Below are 21,801 nucleotides of genomic sequence, written 5' to 3' on the forward strand. Positions count from 1 at the left end.
TGGCTGACTGCGTTTGCAGATTGCTAATCTAATCGCGAGTCGATGAGCTGCTTCGTGGGTATTAGCCGGAACATATGTAGGGAACGAGTGCCGGTGCGGCTGACAATCGCCCGAATTTATGGACCCTGTCATGGCGCTTTGATTAAACTTAGAAATGCCAAAGATCTGGCGCGTTTTTCCTCGGCAAGTCGGAATTCCAAGCTGGTTGCTGAGCCCCGAGGAACTTCCAGTGTCAAGGCCCATATGTGTGATTGTATCCCTCAGATACTGCCATACTCAGGCGCACGAACACCAATTGAGCAATTTTTTTACTACCTGCGATCCTACGTGCGATCCCGCTATCCCTCTCTGTTTCTGTTTTACCCGGCGCTTAGGTCCTAAAAAACCCTTTTCCGGTGCTACGCAGACAGGACTTTCGACCTAATTAGAGAATCGGTATTTTCATTGTGTTAAAACCCAAACATCGAAATTTCCGCACACGTTTTCGCAACGCCTGGAACTGAAGTACTTTATAATGACTTTGGCTTTGTGAGATGTGTTCGGTGAAGGGGAAGTTCCCCATAAAAAATATTATAGATATATTTACAATATCAGTACTGGCACTTGATGATATTCACATTTTTGATGGTCAACAATCAGATGTTTAACTTTTACTAATTGCATTATCTTTAAAGTTACAACAAGCTATTATTTAAAGAGATTATATTCATGGTCAAATGAAACTGAATATAAGTGTTTACCTTTTATTTTCGAGCACTATCAATACATCGTATTTATTAACGTTGTAGCTAATGTTGGTTAACTCTTATGCTAAAATTCTCATTTGAAAAAATCCCAAAAAAATCCGTTATCAATATCTAGATATTTGTTCCTAATGAAGCTTAACACCATAATCCTGGGTATTAACTTTTAAATAATATAGCAACAATACTGGCAGTTCCCGCTGGCTCACCACAAAGGACAATTAATTTCCCAGATTATATATACTGTTGGTCATATGTTTTGTTATATAATTGGCTTGGCCAGTCCAAAACCCAAACAAACCCGTCCCCGTATCGGGCATTGATGTTGTGCAGTGTGAGTCCGGGAAAATCCGGCCGTACTGAATGGACTCGACTGGGTTTCATTCATGAGCACGTCGGGTGCCGTTTACGGCTCTACCTGCCTAAGCGTGGGAAAGTTGCTCACAGCAAGGCGGATCCTCCACCTCCGCCGGCGCAGGACGAGAGCAGGTAGTCAACCAGGAAACTGGGCTGCTCCGCAATTGCGTCGCGGGCTGCCAGTGGGTTTTTGTACCCGTCCATCTCCGGGAGTTCCTACCCCCTGCCCATGCAAAATTTCCAAGTGGAAAACGGCAAATTTCCGGTTTTTTGAGCAGGCCCGAAATTCCCACGGGCCGGCCCCAGGAGGGCGCCCCGGCTTGGGATTTGCAGGCTATATAAGTGTGCTGCCCCGGCTCATCATCATTCAGTCGATCTTACGACATCGCAGAGATAGCACCATAACAATAATATAATCAGACAACATGATTTTTGCCATCACATTATTCATGGGTATTACGAGCACTCTGGCAGCAGTTTTGGAGCCCATGAGCTACTACCAGTACACCCAGTTCCAGGCTCCACTCTCCTGGGAGGATATAACCGGAAAGGGGCTGAAACAGGCCCTCGACAGCTGCCAGCAGAGTTTCCAGTGGCAGCGATGGAACTGTCCGAACCAGGATTTCGTGCAGAAGAATTCCAAGCCAGAGGAAAACTCACCGAATCGGGAGGATGTCTATGTGGCGGCCATTTCCATGGCAGCCATAGTCCATACTCTGACCAAGGACTGTGCCAATGGAGTAATCGCCGGATGCGGATGCACGGAAAATGCTCTGAATGTACCCTGTGCCCACGAACCCACCAAGGCACTGGAGCAGTACGAGAAGCATTTCGGATCGGGATCAGGAGCCACCGGTCACAATCGACGGGTGGTGGGAGCTCTACTAGAGAAATCACTGGAACAGGAATGCCGGTGCAAGCAACCAGGAGCTGTGCAGGGCGAATGCCAGGAGGAGGAGTGTGTGGCGGTACTGAAGCCATTCGAGGCCATTGCCCAAGATCTCCTCCAAATGTACGACGATGCCATCCAACTAGAAGGAGCCAGTAGCAATCTGAAGATAATGTGGCAGAACATTCCCCTTGACTCCCTGGTCTTCATGCAGGACTCGCCCAACTACTGCGAACGCGATGCCACCGGATTGTGGAAGGGAACTCGGGGTCGCCAATGCTCCAAGGATGGCAGTGGTTCTCTGGAGGAACGTCTCTCCTGCCAGCAGCTGTGCCGTGTGTGCGGATACCGAGTGAGATCCCAGCACGTGAGAACCGAGAGGAGGTGCAATTGCAAACTGGTCTGGGGATTCCGACTCCAGTGCGATGTCTGCGTCCAGCTGGAAAGGCAGTACTCCTGCTACTAAATGGATGCTCCACCGGAAATGGAATCCAGGACTGGGGCGCTGGTCGAGCCCCACGAAAACTGTTTACCTACATTTAAGTTAATTTATTTGATTCCACATCTAATTTATTGCCACAACAAATGCTATCAATAAATACGTTATTTAACATATACCATACATACTCTTCGGATTTATGGACCTCTGATATTTATGGACTGTAAAGCAGACTTTATATCATCGGTTCTAGCTGCAGGTGGTTTAAAGATTACCGATTTCATTCCCTAGTCTAGAATTTCATTCACAAGAGTTATTTTATTCCTCTACAATTCCTTTTTTTTTTGTTGGGTAAAAGTATTGCTATGGGAACACAAACAAAAAGTATGGTGATCAACCCGATTTGTGTATATGTTTATTTGGAAGCACTAAAAGCCTAGAACCGAAACTTATAGCCATGTGAGACCGCCTAGCTGATCCAGGTGGTTGGCTTACCCTCCACCCGATAGCCATTGTATGCGGCAGCCGCCGAGGAGGCTGCGGCGGCCAACTCCGATCTCCGACTTGGTTCGCCGGCCCAGTAGGAGGGCACCTCGTAGCTCTGGACCATCTTGTTGCCATTCTTGATGGCCGAGATGATCAGCAGGAAGATGGCCAGCTTGCCCACCAGAATCGATTTGACCAGGAGCAGCTTCAGCTTGGTGACCAGAAATGGAACAATGGCCGATTGGATGAGGAAGGGGAGAATGAAGAGCGGTAAGACTTTGGTGATCATGTCGTACTTCTTGCCGCGTCCTGATGAAATTATAGAGAGTAAAGTAATGATTTCAAATATGAAAATAGCAATAGAACTCACCTTCTTCACTATTGTCTAAGGTTAACCAGCGAGCTCCAATGATCTCCTTGAGATTCTCGCCATCCAGTTTCACATGCACTATATCGTTGCTCATGTCCAGACTGACGTTCAGTCCAGGACCCACATTGTACCGCTGTATGCTCTCGTCCTCCGGCGAGGGATCGGGCTGATCCGTTTCGGATTCCACCTCCTCCTTTCGCTTGTTGCGATCCTTGCGCTTGCGTTTGCGTCGTTTTTTGGCAGCTAGTGATTCACTATCATCGTAGTTGGGCGACTCTGTTTGGGTCTCCATTAGAGCCTCGGCCTGGGCATCCTGACGAATTTCCTGGGCCAGTGAATCCCTTGGGTCCTCTTGATCAGGCTCAACCGTTTCAGGTGTCTCATTTTCCGCCATTTGGGGAGCAGTCACGCGATCCCGTAGACGTTTCTTGTACTCACTGGTCGTTTTGTTGCCCAAATAGGTGCTCTTGTAGTTCTTGTAGATGCCCATGAAGATGTGCGAGTTCTTGCGCAGCGCCTGCTTGTCCTCCGGCTCATAGCTGCTGGCCAAACCTCGAGCCGCCTCCTGGCTGACGGTGGATGACTCCTGGTTGCCATCGCCACTGCTGTCCTGGGCCAGAGCCAGCGAACTACAGAGCACACTCAGTAAAAGGAACCTCACCAGGTCGCTCATCTCTGTTGCATGTCAGTTGGCTGTGGGTCTGCGTGAATTAATCTTTGTGCAACCGCTGCAATGGCCTGCTGCAAAATGTGGCACGATCGGCGATGGCCAAGCGTTTTATCAACTACGAAGAAAGCTGAAGAAAAGCAGCAGAGTAGCGGCTGAAAAGCCAGAGTTAGCTGCATTCTGAGGCTGGAATTGGCATTGGAATTGAGCACAGAGACTGCAAAGAGTGGCGAGAAGTGGCCGCTGCATCAGCAACCTGTTGCCAGTTGCAATGTTGCAAGTTGCAGGTTGCCACCACCGCTAGAACACGATTCTTGTGCTGGATCCTCTTCAATTAAATTGCCAGTCGCACAAGCCGATGTCTGTGTTAGAAGTAGTTGCGAAAAAAAACCAAAACTGGAGTAGGCCTGCAATTTCTCAGTGATCTCGCTCATTGATTTCTTTTAGCTTTAATTGCCCCCGGGTCCCCGCGGTATTGGCCATAAATAACGCTGGCTCTCTAAGTAGCCTGCTAACGGTTCCCGACTCCATTCTTTAACCCACCACTTCAGACTACGGTCTTCAGACATGAGACGCCTCCAATTAACGCTTGACGGCCATCGCATGGGAAAGTTGTTGACAAAACTGGCGCAGGCGGCAGATCGATCTCAAAATCCAGAGTAGAAAGTAAATTCTATCCATCTAGCGTTGCGAAAAATCCGCTTTACCGATTTGGTCACCTAATTTACTTTCACACAATTAGCAAACAAATACTCCGACTCGCAGTAGGGAAATCTTTATTGCGGTAGCCATGGTTTTATTTCCCCAATAACATGTCCGTCGCACTACGATACGCTTTTCTCAATACTATATTTTGGTACCAAGTAGCACGCGAAATTTAATCTTATCTTCTGTTCAGCTAATCCAGTCCGAAAATAAGTACATACATGACTAACAAAATTCAAGGAATATTATATTAAATAAATACTTAAAAAGGAATAGGGTTCTTAAATAGCCAATGATTCACAAGTTTACGGTGAATATTTGAATTACTCCAAACTCCCAAATAATCTAAAGAGAAAACTGCAAGTAAAATCGTAAAAAATGTTAACATAATGTATTTTATCAATACATTACTCACAAGTAATTTGCATATTCATATATATCCGTTAATGAAAGTGAATTGCGATGCCGAGGGCGTGGAATGCCAAGCATTCATCAATGAACATCCGTTACTCAGTATAATGGTTAGTTGCAGTTTAAACCGCAGGTATAGATTATAAATTAAAATGCAGTACGACATTGTTAATTAGCTGATAAATCATTATCGGCCTGCGACGAAAAATGAAAGCGAATCGAATGCGGAGACCTGGGTGCTGCCCTCAATATAGACACGCGTCGTGAAAGAATGCCCATGTCCAAGTTCCATTCCATGTCCAAGTTCCTATGCAGCACACCCCCAAATTCGTTGGTCCCCAAAAAGGGCCCTTAGAGGTAGTGAAAATAATGACTGACTGCATGCATATTCAAAAATATACACTGCAAGAAATCGGAAGTGGGTATGCGATGTATCAATCAGCCAAGTTGTCACAAGTTAAAATAACAATCGTAGAACTGTGTAAATATGATTTCATTAATGCATCATTATACTTTTATTAGAATCTGTGTTGGATTTTTTTCAGTGTACCGGCATCAATGGGACGGTATAGTGTAGTTTCAGTCCGAGTCGTATGGCATCGGCACGATTTGCTTGTTTTGGCGCACGTTCGTGCTACGCTGCGGCTACGCGATGTCCGGCTCCCGAATTTCAAGTAGCCGCCCAGTAAGCCGGCCCAGACCCTCGATAAAAGCCAATGTCAATGTGAGCCCTCCATTCAATTGTTAGCCAGCGTCGGAGTCGAGCAGTGCAGTGTCGAACGGATTACCAGATACTCATCCTCAAGGAATCAAATCCCCAACAATCAAATCAAATCGAAATGGCCGCTAACCAGAAGATTGTGTTCGCCCTCGTCTGCCTCTTTTTGGCATGTGATTTGGTGCTGGGTCAGCAGCAGGCGGCCAACAGCTCGGATGCTGATTCGGATGTGGCGGGTTAGTGATATTGCTTACAGTGTTGCTGAGGATATTTTCCGTGATAATAAGTTACCAGAGAAAGTGATCTAATACATAGTGATCGGAGTTGCATATTAAAAGTGAAAGAATCCATCTTTACTGTGTAAATTTCTATATCAACTTGTCATTTTCGATTCTAATAATCTTTTTGTGCATTATTCCAGAAAGCCGTACTTTTGGCCATCATTTCCTGCGGCGCATCAGCTTCGCCTTGGTGCCCGGCGCCTTCGTCGTGGGCGTGATCACCACCCTGCTGGCGGCCTTGACCGTCGTCTCCATCAAGGGACTGGGCGTGGGCGTCATCCTGCTGGTGCTGGCCATCGGACAAATGCTGTCCCGTGCTCTTCCCGTCCAGGCAGCCGCCGCCTATGCCGCAGCACCCGTTCCCGTCCAGGCACCCGTGCCGGTCGTCTACTCCCACTCGCACACCCAGCAGCCCGTCTGGTTGGAGAAGGAGTGGTAGAGGATTTGGTTCGGTTTTGGCTGACCAGGATGACAATGCAAGACCAGGGATAACGGTGAGCTGGTAGCGGGTCAGGATTCAGATTTACCTCAGCCTCAGCGAGCGTGCAACCAAATAATAATTTAAGTCTAGTTTAAATTATTTATTTAACTTATTTATTTATTACAAGTCAAAGATGGCAAAGACATTTAGCAGAGAATTTGTACTATGAAATTATTATACAACTTAGTCTGCTAAATGAATACAAATTAAAATTGAGCAAAGAAGAAACATATTGAAAAGAATTTGGGAAACGAAAAGTTCTAAAGGAAAAAAAAGATAAATACTTATAATAAACGCACATTAAAACATCTAAAACCTTGTTCAATGAAAATAATGGAAAAGTAAATTATTTGGTCTGAGCTTATCTAAATGTTTATCAGATGTTTGAGTAACAAATCAATAATCGAAATTTCCTGCTGACAGCGCCAATGGATTTTATTCGATTGCGTGTGCTTTACTACTGAAATGAAAAGTGAAATTTCTATCTCATTTTGTATGCAACAGAGGGCGTTCGTGATTTACGGTTCTTTTAACTGCTCTTCCGCAGTGCCACACGTATAGAAAGCTATATATGGATATAGATACTCGTACTCCCAGTTCCAAAATAATCGAAATGGGTCACAGTTAGTCGGAACAGCAATGCCGCTAATTGTCTGGGGCCCAGATTTCTCCGTGACTTTGCTCATTATGGTTGGCAACTAATTAATTAACTCTCACTTGATCCATCGTCACTTAATTCAAAGCGTATCGATTTTCTAGCGATCTAGCCACTCAATCATCTCAAATCCGGCTTTAATCGTTCCACTTTGTGGCAATTTTTACAATTTTGCACACTGTCAACAAAGTATCGCCTCTAATGGATGGCTTTAAAATTAATTGATTAAATTATTACAATATAATTTAATAATAATTGTAGTAGTATATTGTAATATGTAGAATATTCCCTCGATACTTTGGTTTCAGTTTTTGCTTTCATATGGGGTTTCAAAATGTTCTACTTTAAACGAACACCTGGTGCACCGTTGAGTTACTTTTACTTGCAGACGCACTGGTGGCACAGTTTATGCCACAGATACATTGGCCAGGTGCGCCAGATTCTCAGCGAACTCAGCGAAAAGAACTGATTCCGACAAAGATTAGAGGAATGACAACTGGACACAGAATTTTGGATGTAAACAATCGAATGTATCGGCCATAAGTTAGGCAAGTGGGGCAAGTAGCTCGCAGCATGCAGCATGTGGCAAGCAAGAGCAAGTGCCGCCTGACCCGCTAAACTAAATCTAAGAGGCAGTCGAGCGTTGGCGATCGCAAACCAGTTGGCCCGGCCGGAGGAAAGTAGTGGCCAAGAATTGGCATTCAGTGGCCAGACAATCGGGCTAGGATGGCAGCTGCACTTGGCCAAGATGTGCATTCAGTTTTCCACTGTCACTGATGCCGTGCAGTTGTGTTGTGTAGGCAGAAGCGAAATAAATAAACAAAAATGCGAGCTTACTCGACGAGATCGTTATCCTGGCACATCCTGCTCGGACTTTGCCTGTTTCTCTTGCTGAACGTACACACATCACTTGGCCAAGATGCAGTGCCTCCTAGCGAAGACTTGAACCCGAGCACTGGTCGCAGTCAGTCGGCGAATAGTGTGTCATACTTTAAGGCGTCCATTCCAATGAGAATCTACGAGTGTCTGCGGGAGTTCACCATGCTACGCTGCACGAAATTGTACGTTCTGCAGAAGATGGAGGAGCGCCGCCAGATGCCAAACAGTGGCAATCTCACCCGCGACTTTGTGGATCAGTTCTTCGGGGACGAGACACAGATGGGCAGTCTGGTGGGCAAGAAGTACCACAAAATGTCCGAGAAGGAGCTCAACCAGCGGCTGGTCGTTAACTTTCAGCGATTCTTTAAGCATCGTGATCTCAAGATGCACTTCCTGCCCGGAATGCTGGTAAAGATTGTGCCCAGCAAGGACAACAAACTGAAGTTCTCAATCAAGAAGGGTGAGCTAATCAGCGAATTTATGAATATTAATTTAACATTTTAGCTAGTTACTAGGTATGAAATTCGTTTTATTTTTATCTTTCCATATGGATAAGAATGAATATGCACACATATTAAGATACTTTCACACGTTAGTGTCGTATTTCATATAGCGAGTTTGGCTACTTTGATTTGAAGCGTGGCTTTCGTAATCTTGAAATATTTGACACAAACGAGTGATGGGGATTTTGTATTATATAATTATATTATTTTTAAAATTTGTAAATTAGCACAGCACAGCCAGAGTTGCTAGACGTTTTAACAGACAAACATCACATTAGTTAGAAGACGATTTGCTATTTTTTATGCCCCTGAGAACGGTATACAACATTCGAAAAATAATTATTGGCATTGTTGTTCAGGAAGCAAAGCTAAATTTAAATTTACGGCAATAACATTCATTGAAAATAATAACCAGATTTTGACTGTATAACGGGCTTTTTCGTTATTTTTATGGGAAACAAACAAATTTGTTGTTTCCTTTTTGAACAACTACACTAAACTAAATACTACTTATATTCTTTAGCACCCAAATCCCGGATGGGTCGTTCTCGTAGACGTGAGACCGAAGAAATGGACCTGAACCTGATGAATATTCCGTCCATTGGTGGGGGTGGTGCCAATAGTGGAAGTGTGGAGACCTACGAACCGGAAGCGGAAGGAGATTCCAAGCAGCAGGGGTTATTGGGGGGCGGAGGAGGTGTGGCCGGTGGCGAGGGAGGCGGCGGTGGCATTCTGGGCAAGCGCAAGAAGAAGAACTCGTACAAGGTGACCATGATGCAGGTGGCGGTGCCAATGCTGATCTTCCCCGTCGTCCTGCTTGGCAGCCTTCTGCCCTTCATCCTGCCCGCCCTTAAGATGGCCACCATCCTGTCGCTGGTGATGAACAATGGCGCCTTTATGGCGGCTTTACTGTATGCCGCCCGTACCCAGTTCAACACCCACGAGGAGCAGCACATCAGCTACAGTTAGCTCCCGCATTAGTGTCCATTTAGTGTCCTTCGATCATTTTCCATTAAATGCCTCTTTCATTGCTTCATTATTTCCATTTCTCTGGAAACAAATAAAAAAGAAATATAAACTTTTTGCCATAGTTATTTATTATTCACCAAATCGTTCACATCCGCAAAAGGTCCCAAAATGCATTTGAACTTTTAGTTTAATGACCAGTTTTAAACTAACTACAGAATTAAAGCCCTTTCAAGGTGTTAAAAGGTTAATGACACCTAATAAATTTGAAATGGGGAAATTTATTGCACTTCAAAATATAATTACAGCAATTATAAACAATAGAAGTCGTAAACATTTAGAAACTGAGAGTATGCACGAGTTAAACAAATGTATTAATGTTTATTGATATGTTGTACTTACTCACCATTACAAATAGTTCTCACTATGAAAATATTTAATCAATTCAGTAATTAAACACTCATTTGGAGTTAAACAAATGTATTAATGTTTATTGATATGTTGTACTTACTCACCATTACAAATAGTTCTCACTATGAAAATATTTAATCAATTAAGTAATTAAACACTCATTTGGATCTTGAGAAGTATTGCTTATTTCATCCCTTTTCGATAATAAGTTTCTTACAATATTTTTTGTTTGGTTTTTTATAATTTTTGTTATAATTTTCAACAATAGTTGGATTGAAATGTACAATTTAGACCTACATAACTAACACAATGTACACACACATAAAAGTCGATGCTTAAAATAGATCTTAGCAGGTACGCTTAATTCTAGAACCTCTTGCGTAAATATACAGTTATTAATATATAAAAATAGAGATAGAGATAGGGAGAGGGAGAGGGTGGCAGATGTGTTCATTATCCCCGAACGACAAGTGCGAGATAGGGATTGTGTAGAGAATTAATAGGGTGCAGGTTTTTTTAACACTCTGTTGCTGCGAACGAGTTGCATTGACTAATCTCGAATAGTTTTCATTTGTTTTGTAGTATTTGGAATTGAAGCCATTGATATATAAGATGTCCTTGCTGCCATCATAACGGGTCCCACGATCGGAATCCCCCTTATGTAGTTATTTTCAGTTTTCAGTTTACAGCCACCACTCAGATGCGCAGGCAGTACGGAGAATAGGCAATTAATATAATTAAATACTGAAGACCCGATGTGGCAGCAAGAAGTGTGTTCGTTTTGGGTGAACTCCCACTGGTCCCCGATCTCTAATCCAGCTTGCACTCGGACTCCTTGTTCACCACATTGGCTCCCTTGCGATCCTCCTCGCTGATATCCTTGTCGTCCCATCCCCAAATGGCGTGCTCCTCCTTCTCGTGATCCAGGTGGGCCACCAGCTCGCTGGTCGGAATGGCACTGTTGTTGTTGGCATCCAGCAGGGCGGCAATGTGGGAGCCATCGCCAGTGCGAAGGACTCGTTTGTAGACCATCTCCTGCGAGACGAACTTCAGGTCATAGGCTTGTCCTGTGGGAGATAAAGTTGTAAGGATCAGTAAATATGCAAGGGCACGGAGCGCAGCAGAACCTACCGATCTTAGCCATCACATCGATAAAGGCCGTCGTCCAGTTGAAGCTGTAGGTGCCCAGCTCTGCTGCCTTGTAGTCCCAGGGGAAGACGTGGTGGTAGTTGTGCCATCCCTCGCCGATGGTCAGGGTGGACACCAGCTTGTTGTTCATGGCGCTCACGTTGACATCGTAGGGCTTCATGCCGTAGAAGTGGGCGGCGCTGTTCACCAGCCAGGTGAAGTGCAGCGACAGGCAGAAGCGCAGCATGGAGCAGGTGAAGAAGCAGACGCGCAGCGAGCTGCCCATCACGTAGTAGGGGAAGATCATGGGCAGGGCGAAGCAGCAGATGGGCATCACCACAAAGTACATTCTACGGAAATAATAATGGTTATAAGTAAATAAAATAGAGGGATTAAAGTTAAAGTAATTGCAACTCCTAAGAATCAATGGAACATTGACTATTGTTCATTGCCTACTTTTGGGCGAGCAAATTAATTACTTAGCAAACTTCAAGAACATATTATTGAAAGCACACTACTCACTTCTTCTGGAACATAACGACGGGATCCTGCTCAATGTCCTCCATGGAGATCTGCTTGCCCTTGCTGGTCACATCGGGGTGCTTCTTGCACATCAGCCAGCCCATGTGGGCGAAGAAGAAGCCGCGACGGGAGTTGTGGGGATCGGCGTGTGTGTCGGTGAACTTGTGGTGCACACGGTGGTCACGGGTCCACTCCCAGATGCTGTTCTGGAAGGCCAGGGACTGGCACAGCATAAGGAAGATGCGCAATGGCAGCTTAGCCTTGTAGGCCTTGTGCGACCACAGACGATGCACTCCGGCCGTGATGCCAAGACCTCCGAGGAACATGGTGGCATAGACTGCAGATGAACCCAGAAGGTTAGTAAGGCAAAGACGGAACGCGGTGATACTCAGACTCACCTGGCAAGAGTTCCCAGTAGGCACTCTCGGCGAACACCAGGTACAGACCGTACAGGGCCATCGAGTGGAGGATGACGAAGAGTCCCACGTTGCGCCACACGATCTCCAGTTCGTAGGGCTTGTTCTCGGGCGTCTTGGCCTCCGCCTTCTTGGCCACCTTCTGGCTGGGCGTGGCTGCAGGAGGGGCGGCGGAAGCTGCTGGTGTGGCGGCCATTTTGTTGTTGTTGCCATCGGCAATGGCCGTCTCGGCCAATATAAAGGTACTGCCTATTATGTTGGGCGACATCTGCAAGCGTAACCGGAAAAGATACATATTCAGCAATTAGTATACCCCATTAGCATTCAATAGTATTCGTCTTTCTGATTTATAGCCTGTCGTCTCGACTATGTGGAGCCCACACGGAGATGCAAATCTATCTGTGGGTGCTCCTCTGTGGCAGTGCTTTCCCTCATTTAAATGCAGGACGCATTGCTATTTCACTATGGCACTATGGATCTCCATATGGAAGGCATCACCCCAGCTGCACGACTAATTATGGACCACAATTGAGGTGAGTGCCGATCAGCGACCTTCGGCAGTTGGCCAGCTTCAATGATACTCAAAACTGATACAAAGATAGCAAGCCGGAAGCGCAAAAAGAGAATTCCGAATAAAACGAAATCCAAAACCCAAGCCGAATAAATCGAAACAACAAAATCCCCGCAGAAAAACAATCAATATTTTTTTTTTTTTATGTTGTACACGACGAATGGAATATTTGCATATCCATTCTTTACAAACGTACGTTTGAGTCTATCATTGAAAACCAGAAAAGGTTGGTCAAGAACCCCAATAGTTGTGCCCCAAGCGTAAAGGTTCTTTCAAGATCATTTTATACGATACTGCATATAAGCTGGAAAATCGTGGAAAATTCTATGAAATGCATTGAGGGGTCCAAAGTCATTGGTGATTTAGGCAGACAGTTTGCGAATTTGAATAAGTTTGTTATTTATGCAGAGCTGAATTAATTCATGAGCAGGGGCTAGGTGAAAAAGTTCAGTGCGACACATTGCGCATACGCCCTGTGGGTCCATTTAATGGCACCACACAATATGCACTTTGTAGCCGTGCAATTTTCAAATCTCCGTCTCTGGGACATTTAAATAATTGCGGGTGCTGAGACATCGCCACATAGAGTTGGCAACAAAAATAAGTTGGCCAAATGGCTGATCTTCAACTCTCTAGAATAGATATATTAGACAACCGGTTGACCTCAGAGTGGTTGCATGTCTCGTATGGTTTCAAAACAAAAGTATTCTTATTGCTGCTAGCTGTGCGCATAGATTCGAAGCCATTAACTTTCCGCGGTTCAATGTCAAGTCGTGTGTTTTGAATTTTATTCGCCTGCTTAAATCGGTCTTTCGGACTAGGTGGCCTTTGGCCCAGTACGATATGTAAACCACTGGAAATTAGAGCCACTATTAGGTGGTAATTCGTTATCAGGTGCTAGGGAATGTAATTGAATATACGATAAAGCTCGCGATCAACTTAATATCATGCAGGTGCCACGCGCTGGCTGAATTAAACTAGTTTTGCCACGGGTCTTCTTCAGATCGATTCCGAGACTCGGATGAGTCCAGCGCTCAATCATCCTTACCGGAATATTAGCATAGTTAAGTAACCGCGATAAATTTATGTATAGAACTGCTTTTGTTTCGGGTTCTCCGACGCCGAATCAAGGTTGGTGTTGCCAACGAGTTTTGGGGGGTTTTTGGCAGAATGTGTCTTCATATTTTGGGTTCATCTGTGGGTTTTCGTGCTCAGCGTTTCTTGGGACGGGAAGTCGTCACAGAGCACTGTCGAAGTAATAAATAGAATGCGAAAGCTTATAGTTATGGGACCTGACTCAAATCTAATGCGGGGTGTGATTGATACCACGGGAGGAGCTCCATTGATCGATTCGAGCAGCGCACGCAGCTGGAAACGCTTTTCGCATATCAAATATACATTCAGTCATGATGGAGCCCAGAACTGAAACTGGGAACGTGACTTTGGTCTGGTCTGGACGGACTCTACGGCTTTCCATCTAAGCAGATCCCACCGGACTTAATATGCTTATGACCACATTATGCGTGGCATCCATACTCATTATTTCTTATATATTACTCTGACGCATTCGCAATTAGCGCTTGCGACTAGGAAAAAAGAGATTCGATTCGAATCGAATTGATTCGTGAAACTAAACTCCAAAAGTCAACTATATAGAATTCCATTCGTTCCATTTAGGGCTAGCATAATTTTTAGAATTATGAGGGCTACGTGAGGCGGCAATTGCTACTTTTTAGGTCTTGCCTCATACGCTTTATTAAATTCTTTTCATAAATATAATTTATTGCTCTATGAAATGCCATTCTCTGTGCGTGAATCACATGGCCGATTGAAGTGCTATCTGTCGATAGCTGTTGAAATTCGGCTCAAACTTTTATGATGGGCAATCGAACTGGCTTTTATTTCCTGCTTGCTGACTTCCGTAAAAATAGTTCCAGAAGCATACAGGTTTCATTCATCGCTCAGTTCTTATAAGAAATATGACCCAGACTCACCTTAAAGGATTGAGTTTGCAACTAATGTCTGGAAATCCAAGTGAAAAACTCAAAATCCGCTGAGTTTGGTTCGCTCACACTACACTTGATCACTGTTGGCACTAGAGTTCGTTTTCGAATCGCCTCGATAAGGACGATTCCTCGATATATGATAGCTTTTTGTTTGGGTTCTCCGCTTTTTACAGCCACTACACACGGCACGTCCACGAGGCGCGATGAATGCACGGCGTATGAGGGATCGTAGCAACTGGCAGTGCTTTTTAAGCGCCTAGTTCAAAGAATTCGCACACCGCACCGCGATCGATCGTTAGACGCTGGCTTTTTGAGACTTTGAGACGCTGATCGGGCCGAGAGAGCTGGCGGATGGATACAGTGCCTCAAAAGTTAACCAACACCGAAATTTAAAGCCGTCTCTCTGCGACTTCGACGCTTCTGCCGACGCTTCGGTTCTTAAGACGATCGTTTCGGATCGGTTCGGTTCGGATCGTATAGTATCGTATGCGATCGATCGTATCGTATTGGAGCAAATCGGATCTCGGATATACGGGGCCGGGGTCGCTTATGCTATATCTTTTGCTTGTATGCGTCTCATAATATTCGGCGCGTGGCTGTTGGGGAACTTGGTCTTATGGCGGATAGCATAGAATATCCAGTTCACTTGCACTTTCCATTGAAATGAAATGATATGTATTAGGGGTAAGTCCCCTGGAAAATGAATCTGTTAGTGGCTCTGCTCACGTACGAAGTGAAGCCACAACATTTTGGCCAAGTTTATTGCGTGCTTTTTTTTGTTTTTTTTAGATCATCGCGGGTCAAGCGGTTCAAACTATCGGTCAAGTGAGCTCGCGTCACGTCGATCTTTGATTTCTTTTTTTATTTTCTCATCTTTTTTTGGGGCTTTGTACCGCCTGCTAATGAAGTGCTTGGGAAACATGTTTTCGAATTTCGGTATTATATAACGTTCTTAGGATCTGGGCCATATATAACGCGATGTATGTCATATGCCAAACGATTAACCAGTTTGCCACCTTGGCCTTGTCTCCATATGCATATTCAGATGATTTTGACCAACTGGTAACAGATTCTAATTGATTTTGTCGGTTGTTTTCAGACATTTTCCCCGCCGCATGGCCGACATATAATTGCTGTTTAGTCCGTCCAAATATTTGGCCAAGCGACTCATGAAAGGGGCCAATAATGGCTCTATTCTTTTGGGTGTTTTTTGTAGAGCTGGCTGAGTAAACAGCCATTACCGCATCGCAGGCTAAGAAGAGGTGGCCCAAAAAAATGCCTTTGTTGACAGTTTTCGCGTTGTTGCGGTTTCTGATAATTGCCGGGTTTTCACACCAACGCCGCAAAGTTAAACTAAGCCGGGCCTAATTTTGTTTAGTGGCGGCCACTAAAATTGTTTGCCATCTGCCAGCATTTGGTGTCAAAAACCCCTTCTCGAGCCGAAGGTTTCGTGGCCCCGAAGGTCACATGTTGCATCTTGCAGGTTGAAATTGCATAGTGGCTACTCAGTGGGTTAAACAGCGCCGGGTTAACCGGTTTGGCATCACGTTTCCGTCCGATTCCCAGCCAAGTTGGCCTGTAATCGCACTACCCTAAAAAATATAAACAAACATGCCACGATTTTATGGCTTTCGATTTCAATCAGCATAATTCCAGAGTTTATTTCCAACACGTGGCCACTAAAGAGTCATTAAACCGCCATATTTTGTGTCCATTTGTAAATGGGAAATAACATTTATTACATATTACCCATTTTATTTAATTATTATTTTGTTTTACTACTCGTATGTAGTTTAAATAAGAATTGAGCTAATGGAAAATACTCGGAGGATTTGCACAAAATTCCAAGCCTCTTATTATGTTGAGCTCACCAATTTTAAGACAAGAAATATTTATGTCTTCACACGGACAAGTAATTAAAGATAATAATTACTTGAGGGGAACACATTTCCAGTTAAAGTCATAAAATTTAAATACGCTCCAAAATTGCGGGGCTTCAAATAGTTTTAGGTGAAATATTACCAAAAGTGCAAGCATTCACAAGTGAGTTGAGTTATTACCTTTGCAAATTGTTAGCCTTAAACATCAAATAAAGCCTATATAAAAATAACAGTTTTGTTAATAGAGTGAATAAAAAAACATAAATCAAAAAAAAACAAAGACCGTAAACAATAAATATAAAAGATCTCAATGAAAACTTTTCCGTAGATCATCAGCTAAAAAAATCCCCCAGCGGAAAATAAATTACAGCACCACCTGATTTTTTTCCATAAGCTGGCTGGTCAACCAGAAATACTAACCTTAGCCACCGATACTCCAGATTAATCTATTCAAGGGGTAGAAACACAATATTAGTTAAATGAGTAATCACAGCAACTAAAATATATAACAGATTCTCGGAATCGTTAGCCACTGTGCAAATTGCAAAGTCAAGTGCCAAATTGCAACCGAACTCCCTCGCAAACCGCGAAGCCTTCCTCAATAAATAGAAGATTTAAAATGCGAAAAAAAACAAAACATTTGACTAAATGACTGTCATTGCGGAGTGTGGTTAAAACTCATACGAATGTGACTGGCAAAATGGCAGTAGCATCTCGAAATTGAACAGGGAATGGTGAGGCGGTGGGTCGTGAGTTAGCCAAGGTCGTTTGGTGTTCTTGAGTTCTTGGCAATATCTTAAGTGGCGAAAATTGCACAATTAAGTACAAGTACACTGCAAGCATGCCTTTTGGCCCGTCTTAACCTGGCCCTAACCTTTTGGGCCGTTGCCAAACGCAACGCGGCATTTACCTGAACTTAAATTTCACTTGTAAGCCAAAAGACTCTGAAAGTGATGCGATGCCCGAACTAATTGCAACTAATTGAAATTCACGCTGGCGGCTGTTGCGAAAACACTGTTCAAATGACGCAGTTCCTCCGCTGACAAATTGGCCGGGACAGAGAGATTTTTTTTTCTGAACGTTTTCAAGTGCAAAAGTGCGTGAAAATCCAAATCAGTACACCCAGGTGCCGCCGATCGCTTTAACCAAATATTTATGCAAATTTCTGATTTGCCGCAGGAAGAGCACAATGTCACGTCAACTCAAATGTGCCATGAAAAATAATAACAAAATCAAACAAAAGCCTCATTACATATCCGTAGATGTGTGTCCATACACTCATGCCAAAACAACCAAAGATACAGATACAAAAACTATAAGCACTTCTTTTTTCTACGTTTAACAATCTTGATAAATTTTTAAGTGCAAAATCTGTTAATAGCACATATCAATTGCTAAATTAGTCACTTAGAGCTTGAAGACCAATTGTTTATAATTATATAGACAACTTCAGTTGGTTCCCATGTTATGAAAAGATACAATGAATTAATGTAATTATCAGCAACAATGAAAGATTTAAAGATATGAAAGATGGCAGATTGGGAAGCCTTCAACTCAAATTATATTCCCTATCAGATGGGTATATTTATTGAATATATGTTATAATCCTATACACATCTTTTTCTTCTGTGTAGCTGGAGATCGGATAAGGAGACCAACCCAAATGGATTTCCAGGGCAGCGCGGCCTGGACTTTGCAATACCGATCTCATTGTCACTTGTCACAACGCAACCAACTTAATATGGATAATATGTTAATACTCATTTTGTCGTTTATTTGCCTTTTCGGAATACATTTCTTTCAGCACACGCTTCTGGCGAACCTATTGGCCGAATGCCGTTGGCCGCATTGCGATTCTCAGGCCGTTCGGCTGGCCAATTTATCAAACATTGCTTTTACGATCTCGAGGTGCTTGTCAGGCTGCGTACAACCCAAATCCATTAGTGTTTAGCACAAGATCGTAAACCTGTACCCCTATTTTTAGACTATTCTTTCGTCCAGCAGCTCCACGCCCATTCATATGAATACTCGTGGCTGGCACGTTTGGATGCTCGGAGATTTATTCGTGAATATAGTTGAATTCAATGAATAAAGCCATTAAATAGGCATGCGGTCGAATACTTGTTGTGGGCCGTAAAATTATTACTATCTATACATGTTTTGTAAAGTAATTCGGTCAGCTTACAACAAATATTTAAATCTTGCTGCTATTTAATATTATTCTAGCTAATAATATATTAACTAGTTTTACTATTGTAGCTACATCTCAAGAACACACATTTGTCAAGTTTATGGGTTATTAACTTCACCGAAGACATTGAAAGATACTTCGAAGAGAAGAAACCCATGTAAAACATTGCATTAAGATTACTGGATAGTTCGCAGGGCATTGGCCATTCGATTGCCAGAGTGTAAGAATAAGCCATGCAAAACATTGATAAGCCATAAAACGAATTGAAGTCGCCGGAGCTCAGAAATTAGCAAATTAATCACGTGCCCTCCAACTTTTTCTGCTCGCCCACGCCCGAAAAGTTTCGATGATATTTTCTATTTTGGCGCAACAATAAGCATTTCCGTACACCGTGTGGTAGCTACACAGAAGCACAGAATCTTGGCCCCTGGGGAAGTTGGGATTTTTGTGGCTCAAAGAAGTCGTCACCAAGTGCTCGAAGTCTTTTCATTAACAACTCGATCATGATCAGCATCGAAAAGGCATCGAGAGCCTGCTTAGAATTCTGGGGGGGGATCGCAAACCTGATTGGCGTTTTAAACTGCCTTGTGGCCCGTCCGCAGAGATATGTATTTTGGGGGCTTCTATTCTTGACTCTTTGCTGGTGTGTAAGTGGATTTGCATAAATATGCATGTGTTTCCAGTGAGCACTGGTTACCCCAACATATATTCGCGACCTAATCAAAGTCACAAATTGGCCCTTATTTCATTTCATCCGGTGAAAACCAGTCGATCGACTCCATAAACCGGGGGGCAGCTCATTTAACACCCATCTAACGATATCAGTCAAGGCGAAGACGAATAAAATGCTGCCCAGTGATATGCGTCATAAACCTAATCAAGAACTCTTCAATTCCACGAGATGCCATGATTAAAGAGACAATCGATTTGAAAATCGAGGAAATCAAACGTAGGACTAGATCTGCAAGTGGTTAGAAACGTGGCTTAAATTCCCACCCCGTTGATGGGAGTAGAACCTTCTCAAGCGTCAAACGATTTATTTATCTAAAGATCAAGTTGCTTGAATTTCTTGGCGGATAGAACAAGTTTTTGGCCAACACGAGACTGAGCTCACAGGGTATAAATATAAACATTGGAATTCGATAAGAACGAATTATATTTGCTTCCAGATGCCCATTTACATTTAACCTCGTGACCCTTGCTTGGATGCGGACAAGGCTATCGGTTCCCTATTATTTATATATCATAATCGAATCGATTCCTAGCCCTCGGATAATTTGGAAATCCCCCGCCTCATTACACATTACACAGCCGGTGGATTTGGCCAGACTTCCGCCTCGGACTCTTCCGCATAGGTGTAACAGTAAACAAGTTGGCGACCGGACCTCCGAAAAGCTCGATTAGCCCCACAGACCCAGCAATTAAAATATGTAAATGGAAACAAAGCCAAACAAAAAGGCCAATGCTGCGCGAAAAAACGACGCCAACAGAATCGAAGCTAACCTCGCGTCCGTCTTTGCTGCAAATGAAGAGATGGAGTCGAGACCGCATTGGAGCTACATATGACGGCAAAGAAAGATCTGGCCGTACACCGGATACCCTCTCTATAGGACTGGCAAACCAGTTCCGACTTTTAAAGCACCTAACTAATTGGAATTTTATTGGTAACATACATAGATGATGTGGTCGAAATCTACAGTAAACTCTAGAATTCAAAGGGAGATTCACAGTCAGCTTAGCTTGAGATGAAGACCAAATCTTTAGAAGTAATTCACCAAGCCTCTAGAAGTGAATTCAACGAAATTTTCAGAGATTTGAATGTTCTAATATTTCAGATTAATTTTAGAGGTAAATGGGATTGCAAAGGCTCGTATTTTCTTGAATGAATTTTTTATATCTTATAAGAGAGCTCATAAAATTTGAACTAAAGGTTAATGGGTTTCTATATGCAAGCTGAAATGTTACACACTTTGAGCCCGATATATAGTTCATTTAAAAATGTTGTTAATTAAAGTTTAAAGTCAAAAAAAAAGAAAGACATTATATACAGTAAAGGCTGCATAGAAATCATGTCACCTCTTCGATTAGAGCAGTGAAAAAGTGAACCCCGAAATGGTTTTGCCGTCGCGACTTCGACTTAAGCGTCTTCAGCTGACTGATTAAACATCAGGAAATACAAAATGCTAAGCAGGCAAACGCAAATTGTAACAGGGCCCAAAGTCAAACGAGTTCTCAGGCCAAAGGCAAAAGCTATTGCTATTGATAAGCGGCCAAAACTCGTTCGCATTTCGACCGTTTTCGTGAGCTTTTCGTTGGATGGAGGGGCAGTGGTGTGGGGTTAAAGCCAAATAGCCAGATAGCCCCATTGACTGATTATTGTTATTAATGCGAATGCGGCGGTGTCTTGCTGGTTTTTTGCCATTTGCATTGACATTGACTTTGACCGAGAAATTATAAATCGAAGCCAATGTGACGCATACGTGCGACTGACTATGTATATGGCTGCGTTTATGCGGCGGTCGGATTAAATGCAAATGCACTTTAAAGACTGCTCTTTATTGCATTAATCGCTACGGCAACAATGTGGCAATGATTAGCATGCAGCCGGGCATTGCATTTATATACCATACCATTTTCCAAATTTATGTTTTCGTATGTAAAGATTATGCAAACCCATAAATCTCGGCGGAGTACTTGAAGCCATAATTGTTACCCTGGACACACTCGCTTGACCACCGACCAACCGAACCACCCAGTGAGCCAGTGAGCCACCAAGCCAAACCAACGCATCCATCCAACCATCCTTCCATCCACCCACCGCAGACATTCGACATTCAGTCATTGGGTCAAAGCCAACCGATCAAGTTCAAGCCCCCGAAAAGAGATTAGAAAAATTGCTCAAGACTCAAGACTAGATCAAAAAACGACATTGACCGTCATGTCATGGCACCGGCACACAATCAATATTAGAAAACTTAGGGACATTAGCGGAGGTTTTGATGGTTTATTAGCAAAATTTGGCATGGCAAGAGGGGCAAAACTTCTGCCAGTCGAAAGAAAAAAAAAAAAAACCGAACCGATCCGATCCGAGATCTTCGCATTTCGTTATTGTCTTCTATTTCCTGG

At 43.5% G+C, this 21,801-nt stretch overlaps 5 protein-coding genes across 5 annotated transcripts; 3 read left to right on the forward strand and 2 right to left on the reverse strand.

Annotated features, from left to right (window-relative positions):
- Positions 1 to 884: 884 nt before the first annotated feature.
- Positions 885 to 2,606, forward strand: LOC27206469 (wnt inhibitor of Dorsal protein). Its single transcript, XM_016176806.3, has one exon. The coding sequence runs from the start codon at positions 1,526 to 1,528 to the stop codon at positions 2,453 to 2,455; it is 930 nt and encodes a 309-aa protein (XP_016034883.1). The 5' UTR covers positions 885 to 1,525; the 3' UTR covers positions 2,456 to 2,606.
- Positions 2,607 to 2,799: 193 nt separating this feature from the next.
- Positions 2,800 to 4,051, reverse strand: LOC6728241. Its single transcript, XM_002103554.4, has 2 exons — positions 3,285 to 4,051; positions 2,800 to 3,223 (listed from the first exon to the last, which is right to left on the reverse strand). The coding sequence occupies exons 1-2, from the start codon at positions 3,955 to 3,957 to the stop codon at positions 2,898 to 2,900; spliced, it is 999 nt and encodes a 332-aa protein (XP_002103590.1). The 5' UTR covers positions 3,958 to 4,051; the 3' UTR covers positions 2,800 to 2,897.
- Positions 4,052 to 5,703: 1,652 nt separating this feature from the next.
- LOC6728242 (protein apnoia) lies at positions 5,704 to 6,893 on the forward strand. Its single transcript, XM_002103555.4, has 2 exons — positions 5,704 to 6,021; positions 6,207 to 6,893. The coding sequence occupies exons 1-2, from the start codon at positions 5,907 to 5,909 to the stop codon at positions 6,503 to 6,505; spliced, it is 414 nt and encodes a 137-aa protein (XP_002103591.1). The 5' UTR covers positions 5,704 to 5,906; the 3' UTR covers positions 6,506 to 6,893.
- A 1,058-nt stretch (positions 6,894 to 7,951) lies between these two features.
- Positions 7,952 to 9,736, forward strand: LOC6728243. The gene is made up of 2 exons (XM_002103556.4): positions 7,952 to 8,541; positions 9,108 to 9,736. The coding sequence occupies exons 1-2, from the start codon at positions 8,028 to 8,030 to the stop codon at positions 9,551 to 9,553; spliced, it is 960 nt and encodes a 319-aa protein (XP_002103592.1). The 5' UTR covers positions 7,952 to 8,027; the 3' UTR covers positions 9,554 to 9,736.
- A 453-nt stretch (positions 9,737 to 10,189) lies between these two features.
- Positions 10,190 to 14,997, reverse strand: LOC6728244 (acyl-CoA Delta-9 desaturase). The gene is made up of 5 exons (XM_016175233.3): positions 14,593 to 14,997; positions 12,010 to 12,295; positions 11,612 to 11,948; positions 11,093 to 11,439; positions 10,190 to 11,028 (listed from the first exon to the last, which is right to left on the reverse strand). The coding sequence occupies exons 2-5, from the start codon at positions 12,293 to 12,295 to the stop codon at positions 10,772 to 10,774; spliced, it is 1,227 nt and encodes a 408-aa protein (XP_016034884.1). The 5' UTR covers positions 14,593 to 14,997; the 3' UTR covers positions 10,190 to 10,771.
- Positions 14,998 to 21,801: the final 6,804 nt, after the last annotated feature.

The sequence above is a fragment of the Drosophila simulans genome, chromosome 3R, assembly GCF_016746395.2.
Source record: "Drosophila simulans strain w501 chromosome 3R, Prin_Dsim_3.1, whole genome shotgun sequence".
NCBI classification, from domain to species: Eukaryota; Metazoa; Arthropoda; class Insecta; order Diptera; family Drosophilidae; genus Drosophila; species Drosophila simulans.

Excerpts from the sequence above, each read along its gene's own strand:
- LOC6728242 (XM_002103555.4), top strand. The coding sequence starts at position 5,907 with ATGGCCGCTAACCAGAAGATTGTGTTCGCCCTCGTCTGCCTCTTTTTG. Across the intron at positions 6,022-6,206 it reads TGCTGATTCGGATGTGGCGG|AAAGCCGTACTTTTGGCCAT; the intron begins GTTAGTGATATT and ends GCATTATTCCAG.
- LOC6728244 (XM_016175233.3), bottom strand. The coding sequence starts at position 12,295 with ATGTCGCCCAACATAATAGGCAGTACCTTTATATTGGCCGAGACGGCC. Across the intron at positions 11,440-11,611 it reads GTCGTTATGTTCCAGAAGAA|AATGTACTTTGTGGTGATGC; the intron begins GTGAGTAGTGTG and ends TTATTTCCGTAG. Across the intron at positions 11,029-11,092 it reads CGATGTGATGGCTAAGATCG|GACAAGCCTATGACCTGAAG; the intron begins GTAGGTTCTGCT and ends TATCTCCCACAG.
- LOC6728243 (XM_002103556.4), top strand. The coding sequence starts at position 8,028 with ATGCGAGCTTACTCGACGAGATCGTTATCCTGGCACATCCTGCTCGGA. Across the intron at positions 8,542-9,107 it reads GAAGTTCTCAATCAAGAAGG|CACCCAAATCCCGGATGGGT; the intron begins GTGAGCTAATCA and ends TATATTCTTTAG.
- LOC27206469 (XM_016176806.3), top strand. The coding sequence starts at position 1,526 with ATGATTTTTGCCATCACATTATTCATGGGTATTACGAGCACTCTGGCA.
- LOC6728241 (XM_002103554.4), bottom strand. The coding sequence starts at position 3,957 with ATGAGCGACCTGGTGAGGTTCCTTTTACTGAGTGTGCTCTGTAGTTCG. Across the intron at positions 3,224-3,284 it reads CTTAGACAATAGTGAAGAAG|GACGCGGCAAGAAGTACGAC; the intron begins GTGAGTTCTATT and ends TAATTTCATCAG.